This window comes from Hyposmocoma kahamanoa, unplaced genomic scaffold (assembly GCF_003589595.1).
Source record: "Hyposmocoma kahamanoa isolate Upper Pololo Valley unplaced genomic scaffold, ASM358959v1 81, whole genome shotgun sequence".
NCBI lineage: Eukaryota > Metazoa > Arthropoda > Insecta > Lepidoptera > Cosmopterigidae > Hyposmocoma > Hyposmocoma kahamanoa.
In genome coordinates this window covers 10,192,104-10,214,869 of record NW_020654080.1, presented here as the reverse complement: position 1 = coordinate 10,214,869, position 22,766 = coordinate 10,192,104, and the positions used below count along the sequence as shown (strand labels likewise).

Here is a 22,766-nt window from a genome sequence, read left to right as displayed (position 1 = left end):
GTTAAGTAGGTATTTGTAATACACACGAAGCTTGTCAAGCTTCATGCGACATGTTTGAAGTTCTTGTCACAAGCGCTGTAGAGTTGCTTTTAAATCTTAAGTGCCGAGCTAGATATGCCCTTGACCCTTTCATGAGATCAGTCATCTCGTTTATTATTAGACATCTGTTTTGAGTCGTCCGGTCATTTATTTTGACTTTTGTTAAGGTTATTTTTTTATGATGGCTATCGAAGAGTGGTGTAGTGTTCAATTTGATTAAAAGTATTATTTATAGCTTGTTAATAATACAATGAGATGGTGGCTTTGTCGCCAAAAATGGTTTCTCTTAGGCAATACACACATTCCAGCTATTGTCTTGGATAAACATTTCTACTGGTTAATATCTATAACTATTAGGGACACCTTCCAAATCCGGGAAACAAAAGTGCTCCATGTTATTTTAATCTCAATTTCAGAATTACCACTAGCAAAAAAATCACATTGATAAAGGCTGGGCAGTGTTTGAATTAATTGTTACTGAAATACAGATAAGTATTTTGTATTTCAATTACTGACAAAAAATTTATTTTGTCATTGATATTATTATTACTTTTGTTGTGGTAATAATTGTATTTTAAGTAATTGAGGTAAATATACCGTTCTTCGTATTTTATATTTTCAATACACCTCATGAAAGTATTTCGTGTTTTAAATACATACAAGAAAGTATTTCGTATTTTTTTTATTTATTTGGTCAATCAACAATTTTACACCAATAAAAGATCAGAAAATATACATACAAAAAAACTTAAATATAAGTGCACAATCTATTATAGACCGACATTATACAAACAATAAATTATTGCAGAGTAAAAAGAAATTTACAAAAAGAAAAGTGTAAACGTTAATTTAACCATATAAATCACTCACAAAAACAAATAGTGTTAATATCTTAAGACTAAGTGAAAGCATAAAAAAGAAGTTAGGTGACAGAGTTTTAGGAAGGTGACGACATTTCGCGCTTGGTTCTTTCTGCAAAGAAGTAGCGCTCCTTGTGAAAGAGGTCGTCCAGGGTAGTACTGCTATCTTACCTATTTCTGCCGCCAAGCAGTAATGTCAGCATTAATGTGTTCCGGTTTTGAAGGGTAAGGGTGCTGGTGAAATTATAGGTACGTGAAACTTGTCAACTTATGTCTCAGGGTGACGGGCGCAGTGGTAGTGACCCTCAGATCTTTGCAATTTAAAGCTCTTAGTGGCACTGTAACTGTTGTAGACAGGTATGTCGCTTAACATCCGGCGCACGTCTTGTTCGTCCCGTCACTTGATATTATAAGAAAGAAGTAGCGTAAATCAATCGTTGCGTTATGACCATTGTAGAACTGTCAAAGCCTAGCAATGGGAGAATTCAAGCCTAAAACAATTCTGCGAAAATACAATTTAAATACATACGAGAAAGTATTTTGTAATCTATATTTTAATTACTTATTCTTCTTCCCCGATACACCCACCAGTGGAATGGACACATTGACGACAATACATTGTGTCAAGCTGTTAAAACAGGCCGCCACACACAGCAGAACCGTTGTTTGACTATAAATCAACCAGTAGCCCAATCGCGCTAAATACCAACGTAAAAACCAATGCTGAACCAAATGTAAACGCTGTCAAAGTGACACGTTGTGTACATTTGCGATCGCGCTAATATTTTAACATTTAAACTACATATGTATCGTTGAGGGAACGTTATGTCACAGGAAAAACCAAATATAAAACGCTGGTACTTAATTGTAGTAGGCACGTATTTTGGCTAGTCCTTGTAACAATGAACAGATTTCGTAAAATTTCAGACCTTGCGTTACCAGAATGAAGCCAATCAATATTCTGCATACCGTCATAAACGAAGTAATATTTAATGGAATTGCACGTTTTAATTGTCTTCCCCTTCATCATCGGTGGACTAGACATAGGTTGAAACAAAAACAGCTTCTGCGTACTTGGATGACAAAAATCCGTGATAATGACCCGTTTAGCTCTTGCGAGACAACCCAGTCTCGATCTAAAATGTTTAAATTAAATATTGCAATGATAAATGTATGTTTCTTGCACATTCTTGTCAGGGGAATCTGCCTTACGAATCCGCAGTAGAGTTTAATAATGTATGACGTTTTCAAGTGTAATTTGCGTATCTATGAAATAAAGATTATTTGGGTTAGGCTGGGGTTCCATCTGTATATTGTGGATGTTTCAATGATACGCACGAAGCGTTACGCTTCCACATTCATATGGCTAATGGCTATGGAGTGTAATTCTTTGTCTGCAGACTTATTCCCTGAACTCTACAAGTTGGGACTTTTGAAGGCGAGAGTGACTAGGCATTATTTAGATGTGCATGCTCCATCGTCGATCTTGACATAACTTTCCATCAGGTGAGACGAAGGTCAAATGCGCATTTACCTTTAATAAAAATTTAAAAAGTCAGTGGAAATCCCAAACAAAGTCATTAAATATAGGTATTATGTAAACAAAAGTATAATATATACCTATACTTACACACACAGCATACAGTTCAGTACAATGTTGTAAAAATAAATGGATAAATATGTCGCCGTTATATGTAGGGCTCATGGGACATTTTATAAAGAATATTATATACTGCCATCATTGACTTACAAATAAATGGACGACGGGTCTAATACAAAAACCACGAAAAAAATGTCCCGAGTCAACCTATTCGAAATTTAAATTGTAATGTCACCGCAGTATCGCGCTGTCAGTCGAACAAATGAAGATTAAAGCGGAGTTTGGCGCTCTGTATACGATTTTAGCGCCTTACAAGTGTCCGACTTTTTAGCGCGGACCCGACGTCCATATAATTGTAAGTCAATGACTGCCATGATCTGTAAAAAAAGTCGGTCCTGTCTCTATTTTTATTTTTACCTAGGTGGATAAGGTATAAAGTCACCGCAAGAGAAAAGTAGATAGTTTTAAATTTTTACTTTAAACATTCTCACTTTTGAGTTTCTAACCGGCTCCAAAAAAAGGAGGAGTATTTTGTATGTACCTTACGCGATGACTAAGTAGTAGTAGAGGTCCTTGTGAAAGAGTTCGTCCAGGGCAGTACTGCCACCTTACCTATTTCTGCCGCCAAGCAGTAATGTTGACATTACAAATATGTTGTAATATTGACAGTGGCAGAGCCCCTCAGATCTTCGCAGTTTAAAGCACTAACTGGCACTGTAATTGTTATGGACTGGCGTGAAGCTTAATATCAGGCGCACGACTTGTTCGTCCAGTCATTAGATATTATAAAAAAAAACTATTTGTGAACAGATTCTGATGATTCTTTTTTGTTGGAATGAGGGTACCTCAGTATTTGTCCCTTTTAATTTTCAAGGAAAATGTTTCACATCTAAGGGCGGCAAACTAGAGGATGAATCCGGTTTCGAGCACTTCCCGGTACCTGATTTCAATAAAACTTGGCAAATAGATGTAATTCAGAACACAGTTATCGAAAGAAAGTTACCGAACGTCCTATTGTTTACAAACCAAGAATGTAACATGGAAATCTCTTATTATTTAAAATAAAGGCTGGATTTTGCTCATTTTTATTAATGTATTTTAATGCAGGACATTCAGTCCTGCATTAAAATAAGCATTCCTATATTTTAGGTCTTTAAGGTCTTAAAAATGATAAAAGGATTTTCATTTTTCTTATAATCTATTTCACCGACTAACTTCGTAAACGCTGTTGACGTCCCATAAGAATCGAACGTTTAACTCTAAAATGTTCTGAATAGCTCCGAAAGCGCTCTTCAATTCGAGAACAACATCCAATCGAACGATTCGATTAAAATATCGAGGAGTTTTCAATCACGGTCCTGGTTCGAATGCGGTCATATAAAACTTTTCTTTGTGCTCCATCTTTGTATCAATAATTATAACAAACTAGTGGAGTGTTTTCGCAAAAACTTTAATGAATATCACGGCAATATAGAACATCACGAAATCCAATAAATAAATATATAAAAAAATATCTACCTTCGCAATAATGCTATTATATTAATTTGTAATTAAAAGCAGCGACAGAGCGAGCAGTTCCAGCGAACGACAACGAAACCTTTAAGCGACTTATAAACTTATACCTTACCATCATACAGTTTGCGTTCATTTGGCTGGTGCTGAAACCTTTTTGATATCTGATTAAATGTAGAACTGAAGCAATTTCCGTATTGTTTTGAAAGATTAACCTGTAGATTCAACAATAAACGTAGTTTATGTATTTAGTAGCAGTAGAGCTCCTTGTGAAAGAATACGTCCAGGAAAATACTGCCACCTTATTTATTTCTGCCTCCAAGCAATAATATGAGCATTACTACATTCTGATTTTGAATGTGACTTATCAACTTATGCCTCAGGGCGGCGGGCGCAGTGGCAGTGCCTTACAGATATTTGCGGTCTAAAGCTCTTAGTAACACTGCAGCTGTTATGAACAGGCGTGTCGCTTACCACCAGGCCCACGTGCAACTTGTTTGATCAGTCATTTGGTATCATAAAAAAATATATATTACAGATTTTAAGGCTTTCGTGGTAATTCTCTAAATGATTATCACTAATTACTTACAGGTTTCTTACCACGGTATGAGATTGTCTTGCGCTTAATGAGAATATCTCATACCGTGGTTAGAAAACTGTAATTAGCGATAATAACGTAGTTCATTAAAATTTTTTATTGAATTGATATTCAATTATTTTTTGTGAAATTACTCCACTAGTTTGTTATAATTATTAATACAGAGATCGAACACTCAGAAAAAATTCCTTCGATCCGGTCGGATTCGAACCGACGTCTTCTTGCATACCGTGCCAGACGCTATACCAACTAAGCCACGGAACGAACCAACGGACCTCACGAATTTTTCTATGTGCTTGCGTCGTGTCTTTGTACTTGGTTTTTCAACGACTTTTTAGTCGTAGCGCCATCTATGAGAAATCTTTGATAGATTTATCACCCAGTTAGTACCTTTACAGCTACCAGTCCTGGCGAGAGATGTCGCTATTCACTGTATTAATTAAAGTTTTTTATTGAATTGATATTCAATTATTAGCAAGAAGACGTCGGTTCGAATCCGACCGGATCGAAGGAAATTTTTCTGAGTGTTTTTTCTGAGTGTTCGATCTTTGTATTAATAATTATAACGTAGTTCATGTTACTTTTAATCTCAGTTTATTACACTGTAAAGGAAACTGTACGAACATACAAAGCAATACTCATTCACTGTAATAATTACTATTGAAAGTTACACTTGAATCAGTAATTACTGTAACAAAACCTGCTATACGCGTTTCAGAACTATCAATTAAACTCGAAATTATGAAACTGGTATAATTTAATTCTAGAAGTTTCAGTTTCAATTGATCTTTGTGCTGCGAAGTTTCTGGTTTAAGTTAAAAATTTAGAAAAAAATTCTTTTTTGTTTTTCTGAGTGTTTTTTCTGAGTGTTCGACTTTTGTACTAATAATTATAACAAACTAGTGGAGTAATTTCACAAAAAATAATTGAATATCAATTCAATAAAAAATTAATTAAATATTATGATAATAGAAGGAATAGGTACTTGGTACTTGGTGCAACGGGCTGGTATCCGCAACTCGACGACAAAGCGCCTATTTTGCGTGTAGAAGGAATAGGTAGACCATAAAAGAGTTTGTTTTAATTGCATTAATCAACACGCATGAACGTGCTAACTACGCTAAACTGCGTACTTTGAAACGTTTGAAACGAAAACTACGTTTTTTGAAATCCCAATTGAGAATAGTAATATTGTTAATGATTAAAATCAGAAACAGGCACCGGTACGTGTTTTTTACCAATAACTGTTAGCAAAGTATTGTAATGAGTAACTTGTGTGGCGGTAGTAAAGTGTGACGTTATTTTATATTACATTCTATATGTATATTATTATTCAACGAATTCAAATTCCGTTATCATATTTCATTTTAGTAACAGTAGAGCTCCTTGTGAAAGACTTCGACCAGGGAAGTACATCCACCTTACCTATTTCTGCCGCTAAGCAGTAATGCGAGCATTACTCTGTTCCAGTTTTAAAGGGAGGGGGTGCATTGTCAACTTTATGATCTTTGTGATTTAAAGCTTTGAATGACACTGCAACTGTTATGGATAGGCGTGTCGCTTACCACGATGCGCACGACTTGTTCGTCTCGTCACTTGGTATTATTAAAAAAAAGAATGCACCGCGCAGTGCAGTGTTTCGAAATGATGAGTAGAGAAAGTCGGCGTAATCATATAGTACAAGCAACCTAATACTTTCTTTCCTTAGTAGTCCGTAGAAGTTCCTTTGTCGTCGCCTTGAAAGGTATTACTGCGATATTTTGAGTTCGTAGCATCCACAGACCACAAAGTAGCATCTGAACCTAGGGCCGTTTTAAAGTTGCAACGGAACCCGAATGAGCCCAAATGCGAGTACACAAACTCATCACACCTTAATGCAACAAAATGTACCAACATTGTCGGTAGGACAATGAATTCGAGTTCAGACGATACAATTCTAAATGTCATCTCTTGAGGTGCAACTGAAGCTGGGACTGGATGCGACTCAAATGTAATTACTTGCATTTGGGCTCATTCGGGTTCCGTTGCAACTTTAAACCGACCCCGGGTCCAGATGCTACAAACCCGACTTTGTCCCTATAGTTCCTTTAGGATTGGACTTCATACGTCAGCTGCTGAAGTATTGCAACCGTGCTCACACTAAGTAATGAAGCGTTTTATCATGAAACGTGTTTACATTGAAAAGTTCGGTTCAACTCTTACGTGTAATAGCTGAGTACACTGCCAAACTAGTACTAAAATGAAACTACAAGGAGAAAAAGGCAGAGTAGAATATTGCAAATTGAGTGTAAAAATATTCGATGACAGTGTATCAGTAAGTGAATGACGAGTGGGTTTAAAACATGCAATCAACTAGTTTAACAAAACGGCCAGAAATGAAATCGATTTCTACTGATCCAGTTAATTATTAGATCACGGTCAGGGTTCTTTATCGGATAGAGTTGAAATCGTCAGGGATAGTGCAAATCCGAGTATGTAGTATCGATAAAAAGCGCGTATCTGCACCACACCAAATTTCACAGGAGAGGGATTTAACGTTTTTACTTTGTTATTTCAATGGCTACGACTTTCATTTTTGCACAGTAAGCAGTAATTTATGTTATCTACGGACTGACAACTATAGATTCCGTAAATCACGCTAATTTGGTTGCCACGACATTTACGCGGATTTAATTTGGCGACTAAATTACCGAAACGGAGACTCATAACCAATGCTACTTACGCGTAATTGCACTATCCCCGATGATATGTAAAATTGTTTTGATTTAGAAGAGTGCGAAAAAAATTTTTGTAGTTACTCACATGTCTTGTTATTTATACAACACTATTAGTATGACATGCAATTTCTGTACCTTACAAGCAAGGTTAAATATTTGTAATGCGAATTTTTTTAATTGTCGGTAATTCTTTGACTTGCACAAAAACTACTCATTACAGATGTTTCAAATACATGCAAAACATATAGTAACGCATTATCATGATGTCATTAAAAAAACAATAATAAATAAAATATACAAGCTATTAAGTTATAATAAAACACTGTTAAAAGGTAAAGCGTGCATCGAGTAATATATAGTTATTCAATACAATAATCGGTATCGTAGATCTCTTAAATTGCAATTTATTATGAAACAAGACTGGATAAATTGCACACATAATGTGATATTTAACGCGTAAGTCACATTAATTATTAGTTGTTAGCGATGATGATTGTTATATGATATATTATTTCTCATTATTGTACTACCTGTTTGTTGTAGAGTCCGGTTAGAAATAAGCGATTAATTGTACCCTGAGCTCTATATTACCTGTAGCTCTATACTACCTCGTTGGTTTCGGCCTTCCAAAAAAATTCCTTGTATTTTAGGTTACATAACCGACCGTTTAATTCCTAAATTCATATCCTTCGTGTAATAAAGCCATTTTGTGATCATACTTTAATAGCTTATATCTCATGAAAGTCATAAAAGTAATACGAACTACGGGAAACAAATTATTTATGTGTCAGTATTTGTATTTCTCCCATTTAAGAATAAGAAAGTTATCGATTAATTTCGTTTGTAGATTCTTTAAACTTCTCTGCTGAAAAGTTGCCATTTTGCACATGTGACCTTATAACACCAAGGATGCGGATTATGACTGTAATTAACCTTTGCGTAGCACCACATTATTTTTGAAGAGGTGTGATATGATGATCAGTAATGCTTATCACGAACTACTTTATGGCTTATCACTTGATCATTATTCTTGTAGTTATTGCTTCTTGTTTGTGTATTATTTGTATGTGTATTTAGATTGAAAACTGTAACTGCTTCTGTAGCCGAACGGTCACCACGGGTCCAAATTCCCTTTTTTAGTTTTAATTTGCACGGTCTAAATTTATTTCTCACGTCAGTTTGGGTCTCATTTGCGGATGTCTATGTTGCGTCCATGGCCCCCGCGATACAGGGTTTCCCTAGTGCGGACTATGGGTGTGTGCGTTATTATTTTTATTATTATTATTATACTTATTTTACACTATCGCCTCCCTCATGGCCTAAAACATAATTTTTTTATTGTTATTATTATTATTTATTATTACTACAATTGTTATGATTTTTTACCTTTTTTATTTGGTTTTTTTTTTCATGTTATAATTATGTGTAGTAATTGTTAAATGAAGGTACGTGTGCTCTGTCGTTTCTTTTTGGGATAAAGTATTTCTATTCTAATTTCGACCTAAAAATAGTCTGTTAATATTTGATTGAAAATTATCATTAAAATATAGTATTATGAAAAAACCACTTAAATACACTTATTTCAAAATGCGAACGTTCTGTGGAACGTTCTGAGGAACCATTCGTCGTCTATAAATAAATATGTATGTATAGAACGAGTTTGGCACAAGCTTTTACTCAAAATGTCAGTGCTAAAATTTGTAAGTCAATGGTGCTAAACCAAAAATACGTTGCCCTAAAAACATTTGCCTAATTCTAGTTATTATAGTCAAAAGAAGAACTATCTCGAACAATGAAATTAAAATATATATATATATATGTACTCCCGGACACGTAATTCGAGCCACCTCGTATTTTTGTCGTAAAGGGCTAGAATACAAAAATAGTGTTATGATCGAAGAAAAAGTTTTCCCCGGTTTTGAAAATTTAAATTCCTAACAAGGAGTTGATGGAAAAGACGTTTAGTATACTAATTTCCAAATTGCATAATAGTTTTTGATCATTCAAACATTGTTTTAGCTTAGGTCACTTAATACTGAAAATGCGTGGTGGCTCGAATTATGTGTCCGGAAGTGTATATATATACATATATATTTTTAATTTCATTGTCCGTCCGAGATGCCTCTGTACAGGCGCTCTGTGGACCTCTGTCACAACCTTCAGGATGCTGCTGTTTTAGTCCCCCGGAGCCTTCTAACCAACGATGCTATTTTTTCCGCAAGACGGCATGAAAGCAATTTGTATAGGACAAAACAAACAACCCGGAGGCGCTGCAGTACCGGGGTAGTCTCAACATCATCCTGAACACGTTATTATATTGGGCGCGTAGGGAAATTATCGTCCTTTGGGAGCACCTAAACCACAAGCCGCCCGTGTACAGACCCTGACAACACGCTTTGAAGATGTGGCCTTATAGCAATACAGCAAGTGTACAAATATTATCCCTTATAGCTATATTATAACGAATGAGCTAAAAATCCTTCGCCAACTTGTATTGTCTCCCATATTTGCATAATGCGGTATTTCAATGATTTAAAACAATGCGCTGGTGGTCGCAATTGCACTGTCCTTGAAGTTTTTATTGCAATCTATTGAATAGTTAGGTTTCAATGGGAGTTTTATTTACTTTTTACGAGTACCTAATTGTATTGGTAAGGAAAATATTGGTTATGTAGTAAAGTACAATCACTTAAGTTCCATTGTGGTAAGTATATGAATGTGAAGTACGTTTGAAGGCGGTATAAACAGTATTAGAATCTCCCGATCATTTTCAATAGAAAACTAGTTTTAGTAGAGGTAGAGCTCCATGTGAAAGAGTTCGTCCAGGGAAGTACTGCCATCTTACCAATTTCTGTCGCCAAGCAGTTTTTTTTATGGTTTTTTATTTTATTTTAATTTATTGGACGACCAACGGCTATCTACAGAACAAAAACTTTAATAATGGAGAGCCAATTATAGGTCCTCACCAATAGACACACATTAAATTAATGAGCCTTAATAAATACATACTCGCCAAAAAACAAATTACTAGCTAACTAACACTAGAGTTAAAAATGCCAATATCAATCTGCTTGGACCGGAACGCAGTAATGTGAGCGTTACTGCGTTCAGATTTTGAAGGGTAAGAGTGCTGGTGAAATTACAGGCACATAGGACTTGTCCAGGCATGTTGTTTACCACCAGGCGCACGCCTTGTTCGTCGCGTCACTTGATATTTCATAAAACAAAACTAATAAGTTACTACGAAAGTAATAAGTTTCGGTACGGTTTTACTATATAAAAAAAAATCAAAATTAAAAAACATGACGATGACGTTATGGTGATTAAAATATATAATGAAATAATATAAATTGCAACTATGTTGTTTAAGTTACACTATATATGTAATAATAATAAAAATTAAGTACGTTTTTGTTTATTTGCTGTCTATCAGATGCTATGTAACAATGTCATGTTTCGCTTTTACTAGGATGTATAACATAGATTTATGTTGCATATTTTTTCATAGTTCTTAGGTTTTCGCGATTCTTACATAAAGGAAATGACTCTATTGTTTTGGATCTAAATGTATTTGTTAAAATATATTTGTTTTTCAAATAAACTAATATTTGGGGCTGTTTACAGATCTCATGGTTAACGAGACCGTGACAGTTGAAAAAACAAATATACGCGTCAGATCCGAAAATAGTTTCATTTCCAAAATTTTTTTTATGACGTGAACTGATGGAACGAACTAGTCGTGTCCCTCGTGGCAAGCGACACACCTGTCTATAATAGCTACAGTGCCACTCACGAAGATTTGGGAGGCACTGCTACTGCGCTCGTTACCCTGAGACATAAGTTAATTGACAAGTCCCATTGTGCTTGTAATTTCACCAGCACCCTTAACCTTTCAAAACCGGAACGCAGTAATGCTCGTATAACTGCTTGGTGGGATAAATAAGTAATATTACAGTACCTCCCTGGAAGAACTCTTTCACAAGGAGCTCTACGCTGCTACTAAAATATATGCTTTTTGGATACAAAATAAATAAAAGTAACCAGTGTCAATGATTCTAGAACTTTATTCTCAGAATTTTTTATAAGTTCGTTCCTTATAATAGTCTTTGTTTTGGTGTTATACACGAGTAAACATTGGCAGGGTAAGGGGCTAACAAAGGGCATAGTGTAACAATGCGCTTTGCCACGCTTTCGCTGACGACGGAAAAAAGCCGTTTGAACTCTGTAAAAAACACAACGAAATTCGTAACGTCTGCTGACTCGGTTTGTGCCTCAGTTGGTAAAGAGCGGTGGCTCCGGAATTTATTATTTCATATATCACGAGATATACTTAAATAATAAAAATTGCCGCCGAAATTAGGTAGAGAAAACTAACCTGAAAATTTCCTAGCTATAATTATTAATACAAAGACACACTCAGAAAAAAATCCTTCGATCCGGTCGGAATCGAACCGACATCTTCTAGCATACCGTGTCAGACGCTATACCAATCAAGCCACGGAACGAACCAGCGGACCTCACGAATTTTTCTATGTGCTTGCGTCGTATCTTTGTATTTGGTATTTCAACGACTTGATAGCCGTAGTGTCATCTATTTAGTGGAGTAATTTCACATAAAAATAAATGAATATCAATTCAATAAAAATTTAACATTACCTAGCTAGTTAAGAGCCCCCGGAATGGCAACAGACCTTCGTCCGAAACAATTGCTGTCAAATAAGTAATACTCGGCCAAATGACAAACAGACAATGTTAATATGAAGCTACATTCGCATCGTGCGTCTTTTAAATTGGTTGGGTATTACTTATTTCACAGTAATTGGTTCGGACAATGTCGGATGGAGGAAGAGAGTAGAAGGCCTTCTTCCTCTTCTCCTCCTTCAATTAAAATGATACACATTTTAATTGCAGGAATTTTTCTTTCTATTCAATCTTTGTATCAATAACAAATTTATAACATTGCGCGTATTTAAATAAGCCGTGATAGCCTTAATGGTTTGAGGTTTGACCATTATGTCTATGTGTTTGACTAACCGCCTCTCAACCAAAGACCGTACGAATCCGGGTTCGCACTTCTGAGTTTCTCGGAATTTATGTGCGAAATTTAGTTTGATTACCACGAGCCTTTCAGTGAGGGAAACATTGCGATGAAACCTGCAAGTCAAAGAGGATTCATAACCCTTTACCATTTTCCGTTTTATGGACCTGTGTGGCGGACTTACAAGAAGAACATTAATATTAAAATGTTTACCACCTAGTTAACATGTTCTCCTGCACTTCCAACTACCTTAACTAATGCAATATTCAGTGACTGTCGCCACTGGCACCTTGTTGATGCAATTCACGTTTCCGGTTCGAATACCGAAAGTGAGCAGTTTTCCGTATAGATAATTTAACAAGCTTCCTAAAAAGTAGAGGTACCGGCTGTATAAAATCTATCTCAACATAGACTTATACTTAATTATCTTACTTATAAAGGCAAAATTAGCAGAAAATACGCGACTAAAAAACGTCTTTGCGCTCGTTTGAAACTTTACACATTGCAATCGTCATTTTTGCGCGCGGAAACGTTGAATTTTTGTTTGCTTACGCGTGCGATGTAATTTGAGTCGGATGGTATGTTTCCCTCTAGCCCTAGTATTTACTTCCGAAACAAATTCTGTGTTATTTTAAAACATCTGTGTGGTCAATGAATAGTACTTTTTACATACAACATACGACATACTGACGATAGCATACTGTGTAGTCATGTCTGTCTCTCGCCTGGGTAGGTTAACTTGTCAACTTATGCCTCAAAGATTCGGGCATTGTGGCAGTGCCCCTCAGATCTGAGATTTGTTCATCTGAGAATTCAATAACTAGATAATATTAATAGTAAATCACAGATGATAGTCGCACATCCATCTTCTCACAAAACTTCAAACATCGCAGTCTGGTGCAGATACGAGAAGCGCATTAAAACAATACAGAGCGCGAACAAATGGTGACTTACTGTGTGACACAGTGCGCACCGCCGGCACTGCCAGAAGATGGTGATCACATGATGTGATTTAAAGCTCTGAACGGTGATACTGCAACTGTTATGGATAGGCGAGTAGCTTACCACCCGGCGCACAACTTGTTCGTCCCTATAGTAGTACTTTCGGTCCCTATGTAGTATTATAAAAAAAAATAAGCAAGACTAGTATTTTCGGATTCAGTGTCTTCCATTCATTGGTTATCATTAGATACAACCATAAGTAGAGAACACGGTTATTGGTTATTGCGTCTGTTGTTTACCCTTATGTAATTGGTGGTAGGTCATCCTGAGATCGTCTCGAAATAAACTTTTGCTCATTCGATTGTTCAATAAGTCGATTTCCTTTTAGTATAAAATCGAATTGAGTGAGCCTAAATAAATTTAGGATACAAAGATAGAAAACTCGGACCCACTTCGGATGTCGCTTGTGCATAAAGTCCGATTCGACTCAGAGAACCTTGTCACCTAGAGATAAAATGATCAATGCATTGACTTACAATTAATTATATGGACGTCGGGTCCGCGCTAAAAAGTGTCCGAACTTATAGGGCGTTAAAATCGTATACAGAGCGTCATTGACTGACTGACGCTCTTCGTTTGTTTCTTCTGACAGCGAAGCAAGCAAAATTAGACAGTACTGCGATGACATTGCAATTTAAATTCAACGTTTTAGCTTTTTCATATTCCTTTACATGTCACTACTTTTAAATAGGTTGACTTGGGACATTTATTTCGTGGTTTTTGTATTAGACCCGTCGTCCATTTATTTGTAAGTCAATGGATCAATGTGACATGTCGGACCGTCATTTCTAGGATTCAAACGAAGTGCACAAACGCTCTAAAAGTGGGTACCTACCCTGTCACGTGCTACTTCTGAGTAATATCGGTAAAAAGACGCGAGTAACACACTAAGGGGTACCGATGAAATGCAGCACATTTCTCAACTAATCGCGCCTTTGTTAGTTTAATAAGGCGAAAGGGTTAAAGATTGTACGAACGAAATTAGTCGGTTAATAATGTTTTTCTTATATAATACCAAGTGACGGGACAAACAAGTCGTGCGCCTGATGGTAAGCTCGCCTGTCCATAACAGTTGTAGCGCCGCGCAGAGCTTTAAATGGCAAATATCTGAGGGGCATTGCCACGGTGCCCGTCACCTTGAGACGTAATTTGACAAGTCCCATGTGCCTGTAATTTCACTAGAGTATTACGACAGAAATAGGTAAGGTGGCAGTACTTCCCTGGACGTACTCTTGCACAAGGGGCTCTGCAACTAAACTACTGCTTACTTACTGTTTGCTACTTAAATATTAGAGTAATAAAATGTGTTTTATGTTGTTGGAATAATTTTTATGTGATAAAAGCACTTTTGGCGTATGATCAAAGTTTACGAAAATGACAAGAGCTAAAAATCAACCTCGAACTACTCAACAAGCCCATATTAGTAGGAAATTAAAACAAATGTATGAAAAAAATGACAATCGACAATTTTTTTATTTTGAAATTAGAACTAAAATAAAGAAATAAAATAACCGGCCAAACTTATGAAAAAATTAAACATTTCTTAATTTTCGGGATTGTGTTCCCCTAAATGTGTCGATGCATGTATTACACATAAAAAACACCTTAAAATTTTTGGAACTGTAGGTGTTTTTTTTTTTGCTAATGTGTAGGTACATTCTTTGTGGTTAGGTGTATACTCTACGTAACCACAGATCGCTACAAATCTTTCTATAAATGTCTGCACGTGCCAAAAACTTTGAAGTGTAAACAAAACTATGGAGACACTAAAAACTTGTATACCTAAGCGAAGGCATTTAATTGTAACTTTTTAAAGAGCGATTGTTATTTTGTTTTCTTCAGTTTTTAAATAATATATTTTTCATAATTCCAGGTATACGTTATAGCAGATGGACGCTGTATCTTCCAAGGCGATACGGCAGCCATGGTACCTTTCTTGCAGAGCATCGGAATGCCCTGCCCTAGACATCACAACCCAGCTGATTTTAGTGAGTACTTTTTAGTATTACTTATTTGATATTTCAAAGGATGTCCGACGGAGAACGGGAGTGGTTACTCCCCTGATACAAATACACGGCACGACATTATTAGCGGTAGCGTTGTGTTGTTCCAATTAATTTTATATAAATAATTATTAAGGTACATTTATCAAGATAATTATCTTGATAAATTACCAGTTTGAATCCTGTCTTGGTGTAATAAAGCCACGTCAGCGAAATTACAAGTTTTCGTGAGATAGGTTCAAAGATTTTTCCAACTAAATTAATCGATAACGTTTATGTTTAAATAGGGGACTTACAAAATATCATCTGTACATAATTTGTTTCATGTAAATCGTCGTTATTTTTATTTATTTTATTTTATAAAACGGCCATTCTCACATTCGGTGTTCTCAGCCTAATTACCGTAGCCGTTGTTTTTCCTCGCTTATTATATCCAATAACACTGAAATATGAATAGCTTTAAACTAAACTATCAATATGCCTAAATGGCATGGGAATAAACAAAGTCATTTTCGAGTTACTAAGACACAAATATTGTATGAAAACGGTAATAAGATCTTGTTACCGGAGCCATGGATACGGTAATTAAAAAGTTCAAACAATTTTAATGAAAACATAAAAACAAAAATTATAAAGAACAACTAACAACATATAACTTTGATTTTAATTTTGTCCAGTTTTTGTAATGAATTACACCGATATAAAATATATTTTTTTAAGTTTTGTTATCGGTAGAATAAATCAAATTTTTTTGTAACATTTGTGATTAATCATAAGAAAGAATTGGAGTAATTTTTAATCACTACCGCTAACCAAATATAAAAAAAACCTACTTTAAATTTATTTAAAAAATCTTGAATGATGCTTATATCAATAGAAATAAACCAAATGTAGCAAAATATACAAATAATTCAATTTCAAATTCAACTGTGTCGGAAATTGTCGGTTTTTTTAAAAAATGTTTGGAACTTTCTAATTACCGTATCCGCGGCTACGGTAATTAGATCTAATTACCTTTTCCTTAAAATATTTGTGTCTTTGTTTCTAAACTAATAACATGAAAACTACTTTGTCTATTCTAATGTCATTTAGACATATTGATAGTTAAGCTTAAAGTTGTTCATATTTCAACGTTATTGGGTAAATTCGGCGAGAAAAACAATGGCTACGGTAATTAGGCTGAGAACACCAAAATAGCTACGTTAATTAGGGTAGTCCGAATGTGAGAATGGCCGAAACTCACTTTTGACATATGATCACATGTGGCTGTATTAAGCAAGGGTACGAATTGATTTCGTTATGAAGTCCATTTCGTAAGTGAGGCAACAGTAAAACTTTAAATAAGTATTCGAGAAATAGAATTAATACGGCCAGTAATTAACGCAAAAAAATGCAGGCACTTACCTGTTTGTCTTTTTAAGCTAACATGATTTGGTAATCATTAAAAATGTTGACATTTGTCACAATGCTTGTAAACACAGAAATCATGCGTATTACATACATAACTTCGTAAGCATTTTGGTCCATAACATCGGTTCTATTTACTCGTTTCTATGTAAATAGGTAAGCACTACCGCTGCGTAATACGTGGCATATTATATATTCCAATTCCATTTATTTACCACAAAAATAAACACAAAACATCGGACATAACTTCGTAAGCATTTTGCGACTCTATTTACTCGCTTTTATGTAAATAGGTGAGCACTACCTCTGCGTTATACACGACATGCGATACATTCCAATTCCATTTATTTACCACAAAAATAAACACAAAACATCGGAATTAGTAGAGGTGTACCTGCAGAGCCTTGGAAAAAACGTGAGCAGGATATAATCACGGAGAGTGTGCAAGGGAATTACACGATTTAATTCTACCTTCCCCTGTCCATCATCGCAGGACTAAACGAAGACTCCTTAAGTTGTGGATATGCCAAGGATCCGCTCGAAGCGTTTCGCTTCCACATATATATGCCGAACAGCTATGGAATGGAATTCCATGCCTGCAGACTTGTTCCCCGAACGCTATACACGTAGTGCCTTTTCAAAGCGAGAGTGAAGTGTGAAGTGAGAGTGAAGTCAGTGTAAAGCATACGCGTATACACAGCACTGATTTTCAGCTTGTCATAAGACATGTAGATATATAAAACACGCGCACAAAAACAAAATCTAAAATTAAAAGTAATAAAATTCACAACACACGAATTTATATTAGTGATACATTAACAAATAGAGCATCTACTACACATATATGTATAACCAACTAGGTATATTATAGAGCAAATCACTATAATACTAATACCAATACACATTGCTACTATTTGTACTAATGTTAATATTAAACTAATACTACTTTAATGCTATTTACGCTCGAGGTATTGCTTCCTTCTTTTTGCGACTTAAAAAATAAACCCTTGAGCCGCGAAATCAAACACGATTGGGACATAATATTTTATAACTTATGTATTTATAACATAGATACCTACTAGGTCATCATCGTCATCAGCATATCGCAGTCCGTTGCTGGATATAGGACTCTCCCAATTTGTCCCATTTCTCTGGTCTTGCTTTTCGCATCATCTGCTGCCAGCAGCCTTTCGCAGGTCAATCCATCTGGCCAGCCTACACCACATTTGCCGAGTCGTGGTGGTCTTCACTCAAGAACTCGCTTCCTCATCAATTATCCGTCCTTCGATAGATATGGCCAGCCCACTGCCACTTTAGGTAGGCGGCCCTGGCTCTCATCGGATAAATTCATTTCGTATCTTGTCCTTCAGAGAAACCTACTAGATGCGTCCCGTAAAATCGTACTGCGACATGAAACTCCACAACAGTTGTCTCTTACTTCAATATATTTGTTTGGCTTCTTTAACGAGCGTTTTGCGTGATTTTGATTGACGTAGGTACAAGCATAATCTAAGTAGTTATTTATATAATAGAGATCCCATTATAATTAAGCTTGAGCTTCCAAATACAAAGGAAACGTTTATAGCTGGGTACGTCAGCATTATACTCGAAATTGATGGTAATTACGGTTATTTTTAGATTACAATAAAAAATAAAGCTACAAATAGATATAATTTGCAGTATACATGTTAATCTCACACCAGTTTTAACTTTAAATATTTACGTGGGCTGCTCAAACGTTAAAAGATAGAAAAACTGTTAACATGCATAACTTACAACATAGACGAATAATTACCATCCCTGGGTCATCGTATACGATAATGATTGTAGGATTAAATGCGATTGTTTCGAATAAATAAAGTTTAGACGTCAACACGCTATTGTTATCGATTAGCTGTTCACTTTCCCCTACAAGGTGCGTTACAATCAAAAACAAAGATCTGCAGCAAGCACATACAGAAATCGTATCGCATCGAGTATATAACCAGAAATAGAGACGAAATGACATTTAATTTGTTTAAAATCTATTCTGCTAAATCATTACGGTGACAGCCCGAATTCGAAACAATTGACGGGTGTCGTCATTTGTTTCAGTTCAAATCGACTAGTTTAACATGAGCTTTGCTATAGTTTAACATGAGCTTTGCTTATTTGATTTTTAATTCGGGACTTAATCACGTATAAAACATATTTTATTTACCTCGACGTTTCGGACATATTGCAACGTCCATGGTCTCGAAGGGACTGAACTGAAGAGGCATCCGTCTAGAAGACGGCTAGAAGATGCTGACACCCGTCAGTTTTTCTAACTACCCGAACTTGATCTTTATTATTTATTTGTGCACTACGGTTCTCACTAGACCGACTCACAACACTCACGACATCCGGCGACTTGATGTCGTTTACATTTGCTGATAACTGGATCCCATGACGATGAAATACAATAAATCGTGTACATATGTTTTTTCAAACAAACCAACGTTTCGGGCCCTTTACAGGTCCCATGGTCACGGATGACTGAGGTGGTACAGTCATCAACCAGTTATGTCTAATATTAATGCAAACCACCCTATTTTTTCACTGTAGTTACAAAAGTTATTAATTAAATACCTTATTTTTAATTTTACTTATTTCCAATTTACGCTACATTGTTTTACAGATTATTTTATTGTAACAATATGAATATTTATTAAGTTAAATTTATAATTAATTAATAATGGAAATTAGAATAAATTAGAACATATTAATTAGTACTGCAGTCGTATGTCTGTTTGGGATTTTTCATCAGAACGTTGGTCAGTTTGAAAAAACAAATACACGCGATCTAAGCAGCAGTAGAGCTCCTTGTGAAAGAGTTCGTCTAGGGAAGTACAGCCACCTTACCTATTTCTGCCGCCAAGCAGTAATATGAACATTATTACGTTCCGGTTTTGAATGGTGTTGGTGAAATTGTAGGCACAGGGAACTTGTCAACTTATGTCTCAGGGTGACAGGCGCAGTGGCAGTGCCCATCAGATCTTTGCGATGCAAAGCTCTGAATGGCACTGCAACTGTTATGGACAGGCGTGACACTTTCCACCAGACGCACGATTTTTTAGTCCCGTCGCTAGGTATCATAACAAAAGATCCTAAACATAGTTACATTTCCAATACGTAAAGCTTATGCACAGCTACATTCTGATGATAATCAAAAAACGTTTCTTCTCATTCCAGTAATCGAACTGACCGAGAACCAAGACACCATAAATCTTCTATGCCAAGAAATGCTCAATGGGAAATTATACAAATCGGCAAAACTAGAAAACACGCCCAACGAACCAATGAACAGTATGGAGCTAAAAATCTGCTATCAAATCGAAGACGACGCTCCAGAAACAGAAATAATGCTGTCCAATGAAAAATGCACATACAAAGTACCGGAATATAATGAAATTAGTGATTCCAGTTCCTTGTCGAGTCAAGAATCTCAAACAATAAACTCTTCTATGGCCTGGATGAAAGTATATAAGTCTTCTGAGTGTTGTGGATACCCAACTACGTACTGCGAACAGTTTAGAATACTATTGTGCAGAATGCTGTTACAAATCAGCAGAAACCGTCAAGGTGAGTAAATATATTTATCTCCTGTTTGGAACCTTTCAATTTATAAGGCCACATTTCCAAAACAACTGATTCTAATACACTCATTCCCCATCCGACATTCGTCCGAAACAATTACTGTTAAATAATTAATACTTGACCAAATTGAAAAGACAATGTCAAGTATGAAGCTTCATTCGCATCATTCGTCTTATAGTTGGGTCGAGTGTTACTTATTTCACAGTAATTATTGCGGACGGACGTCTGACGGAGAACAAAAGTACACGGGGCTTACCATAACTTTCCCAAAAACAATCTATTTCAATGTAAGCTTAAAGTAAGCTTATTATAATATTACTCATATTCGTACCATGACAAACCTTTCAACCAAGTATTATATTATTGCTAAAGTTATTGAAAGAACAAGTTATTTCCGAATATTGTCTATTCCTTACCAAAAATAGGAAAGAAATAACGCTATATGAACTATATAATATCATCTCTTTCTTTAATGTTATTTACATTCAGAGAATTTTAACTGCTCATAAAACAAAATATGTAATTATAAAATCTATTCAAATTACGTTGTTTAGACAATAAATTCGAAAAACTTTTGGTTAACTTTTTCATTCCGGTTTGAAAGGGTAAGGGAGTCACCACAGTTATCGACATGGAATCGCATTAAGCCAGTCAGAAAAATGTTTATGTAACGACGTATCACGTTCCGCTACCGCTCAGACCGCCGATGCGAAATGTACGACGTCTTTTCCGTTCTTATTACATGGACATAAAGCTTTTTCTGACCGGCTTAATGAGATTCCGTATCGATAAGTGTTATGACTCCGTAAAGGTGGTGGTCAAATTACAGGTACACTGTAATTTCACCACTTGGTGGGACTTGCCGAGGCTCTGGGTGACGGGTACAGCGGCAGTACCCCTCAGATTCTTGCGATTTAAAATTCTGATTGGCGTTGCAACTAAGTACTGATATAAAATTTGTAAAAAAAATCTATAGTTTTACAATGTTGCATAGTTGCATATGAATTCTTTTTACCTAGCGCGTTCACGCACTACATCCGATTCGTTGTAGTTCCGAATTAGAGACTATATAAATCCATAACATGCCTGGAATGCAATGCAGTTATCTGCTCGCCTCATGAAGCAAAGTACAAAATTATGTTAGAGCGCATTCAAAATAAATTTACACGACGTGTACGTGCAAGAATATATGGTTTTTACCCCTTTTATCCACTCATCTGTCCAAGTTTGTTTGTACTCGCCATGGTTGGTTATAATAGTAGTATTAACTGCTTCCGTGGCCGAACGGTTACCATGCCGGATTGCCACGCAGAGGTCCCAGGTTCGATTCCCGGGCCGGGAAAAATATTTGTATGGCCTACAGTTATTTCACTCGTGAGTTTGGGTGTAACTTGTGGTTGTCTTATGTGTGTGTCAGTGGCACCCGCGACACAGGGTTTCCCTAGTGCGGGGCTATGTTGAGTGTGTGTGTGTGTGTGTGCGTTAATAGATTAGAAGTACGTCGAGACTTCGCATTATCTCAAATTATTTTTAAACTACTTATGCCCGGTTCCTATATTCAGAAAACGATCCGTTTTGCTTACCATCGGTACTCTTCTTAACCAGGCGTAAGTCAAAACCGTTTCTATAAAAAACGTTTCGTAAGCTATGTTACCAGTGACTCGCTACCTACGGATGGGAGGACCACAAACAACGAATAGTTAAGATAAAGTATGGGGATGACAGTTCATAGTGTGTTTCTATATTATTTTTGAAACGTCAACGAACTGTCAAAGCTACTTGTCGTTAAACATTTTGTTACCGCCCAAATTGCGTCGGTTGCGTGGTAGTATTCTCCAAATTTTGTTTATTAATTAATTGCAATGTCTAGTTCAGACAGTTTAAGTGACCTAGAAGGCTTATCCGACTGGAGTACTTCGGATTCAGACGAAGAAAGTAATCGTAGGAGTTATAAAGTGAGAGTGGACCATTTTAACACTTTAGATTTTTATGAATTCCAAGTAAGGTTTCGACTGGATAAAACATCAGTGCAACAGTTTTTTGAATATGTTTAACACTGCTCTTTAGTTCGATGTTGTTTTTAAATTCTTTCCGCCAAGCAAATCGCTGTTTGACAAACGTAGTGACGCGACTGCGTTTTGTTTCCTCACCGGTGTCATGTCAAACCTCTTCTAGATCATAATCAATACGTAAAATTGAGTATACACCACTTTTTCAACTGTTTGTTTGAGTATTTTTTGTATGTAGAATAATATTATAGTTATATTCTTTTTTAATAAATATCGGCTAAAATATGGTTTTTGGAATAACGAAACGTAGAGAGAATCTGTGAGGTCCATTCGTAAGCAGATAACCGACGACCATCTGTCGCA

At 36.0% G+C, this 22,766-nt stretch overlaps 1 protein-coding gene across 1 annotated transcript in view; it reads left to right on the top strand.

The window, feature by feature from the left end:
* The window catches only part of LOC113234045 (ATP-binding cassette sub-family G member 4), a 31,736-nt gene that overhangs the window by 3,884 nt on the left and 5,086 nt on the right, over positions 1-22,766 (top strand). Inside the window, exons 3-4 of the mRNA XM_026469269.1 lie at positions 15,240-15,354; positions 19,990-20,379. Of these exons, the coding sequence (XP_026325054.1) occupies positions 15,240-15,354; positions 19,990-20,379 (505 nt within the window). The remainder of the gene's footprint in view (positions 1-15,239; positions 15,355-19,989; positions 20,380-22,766) is intronic.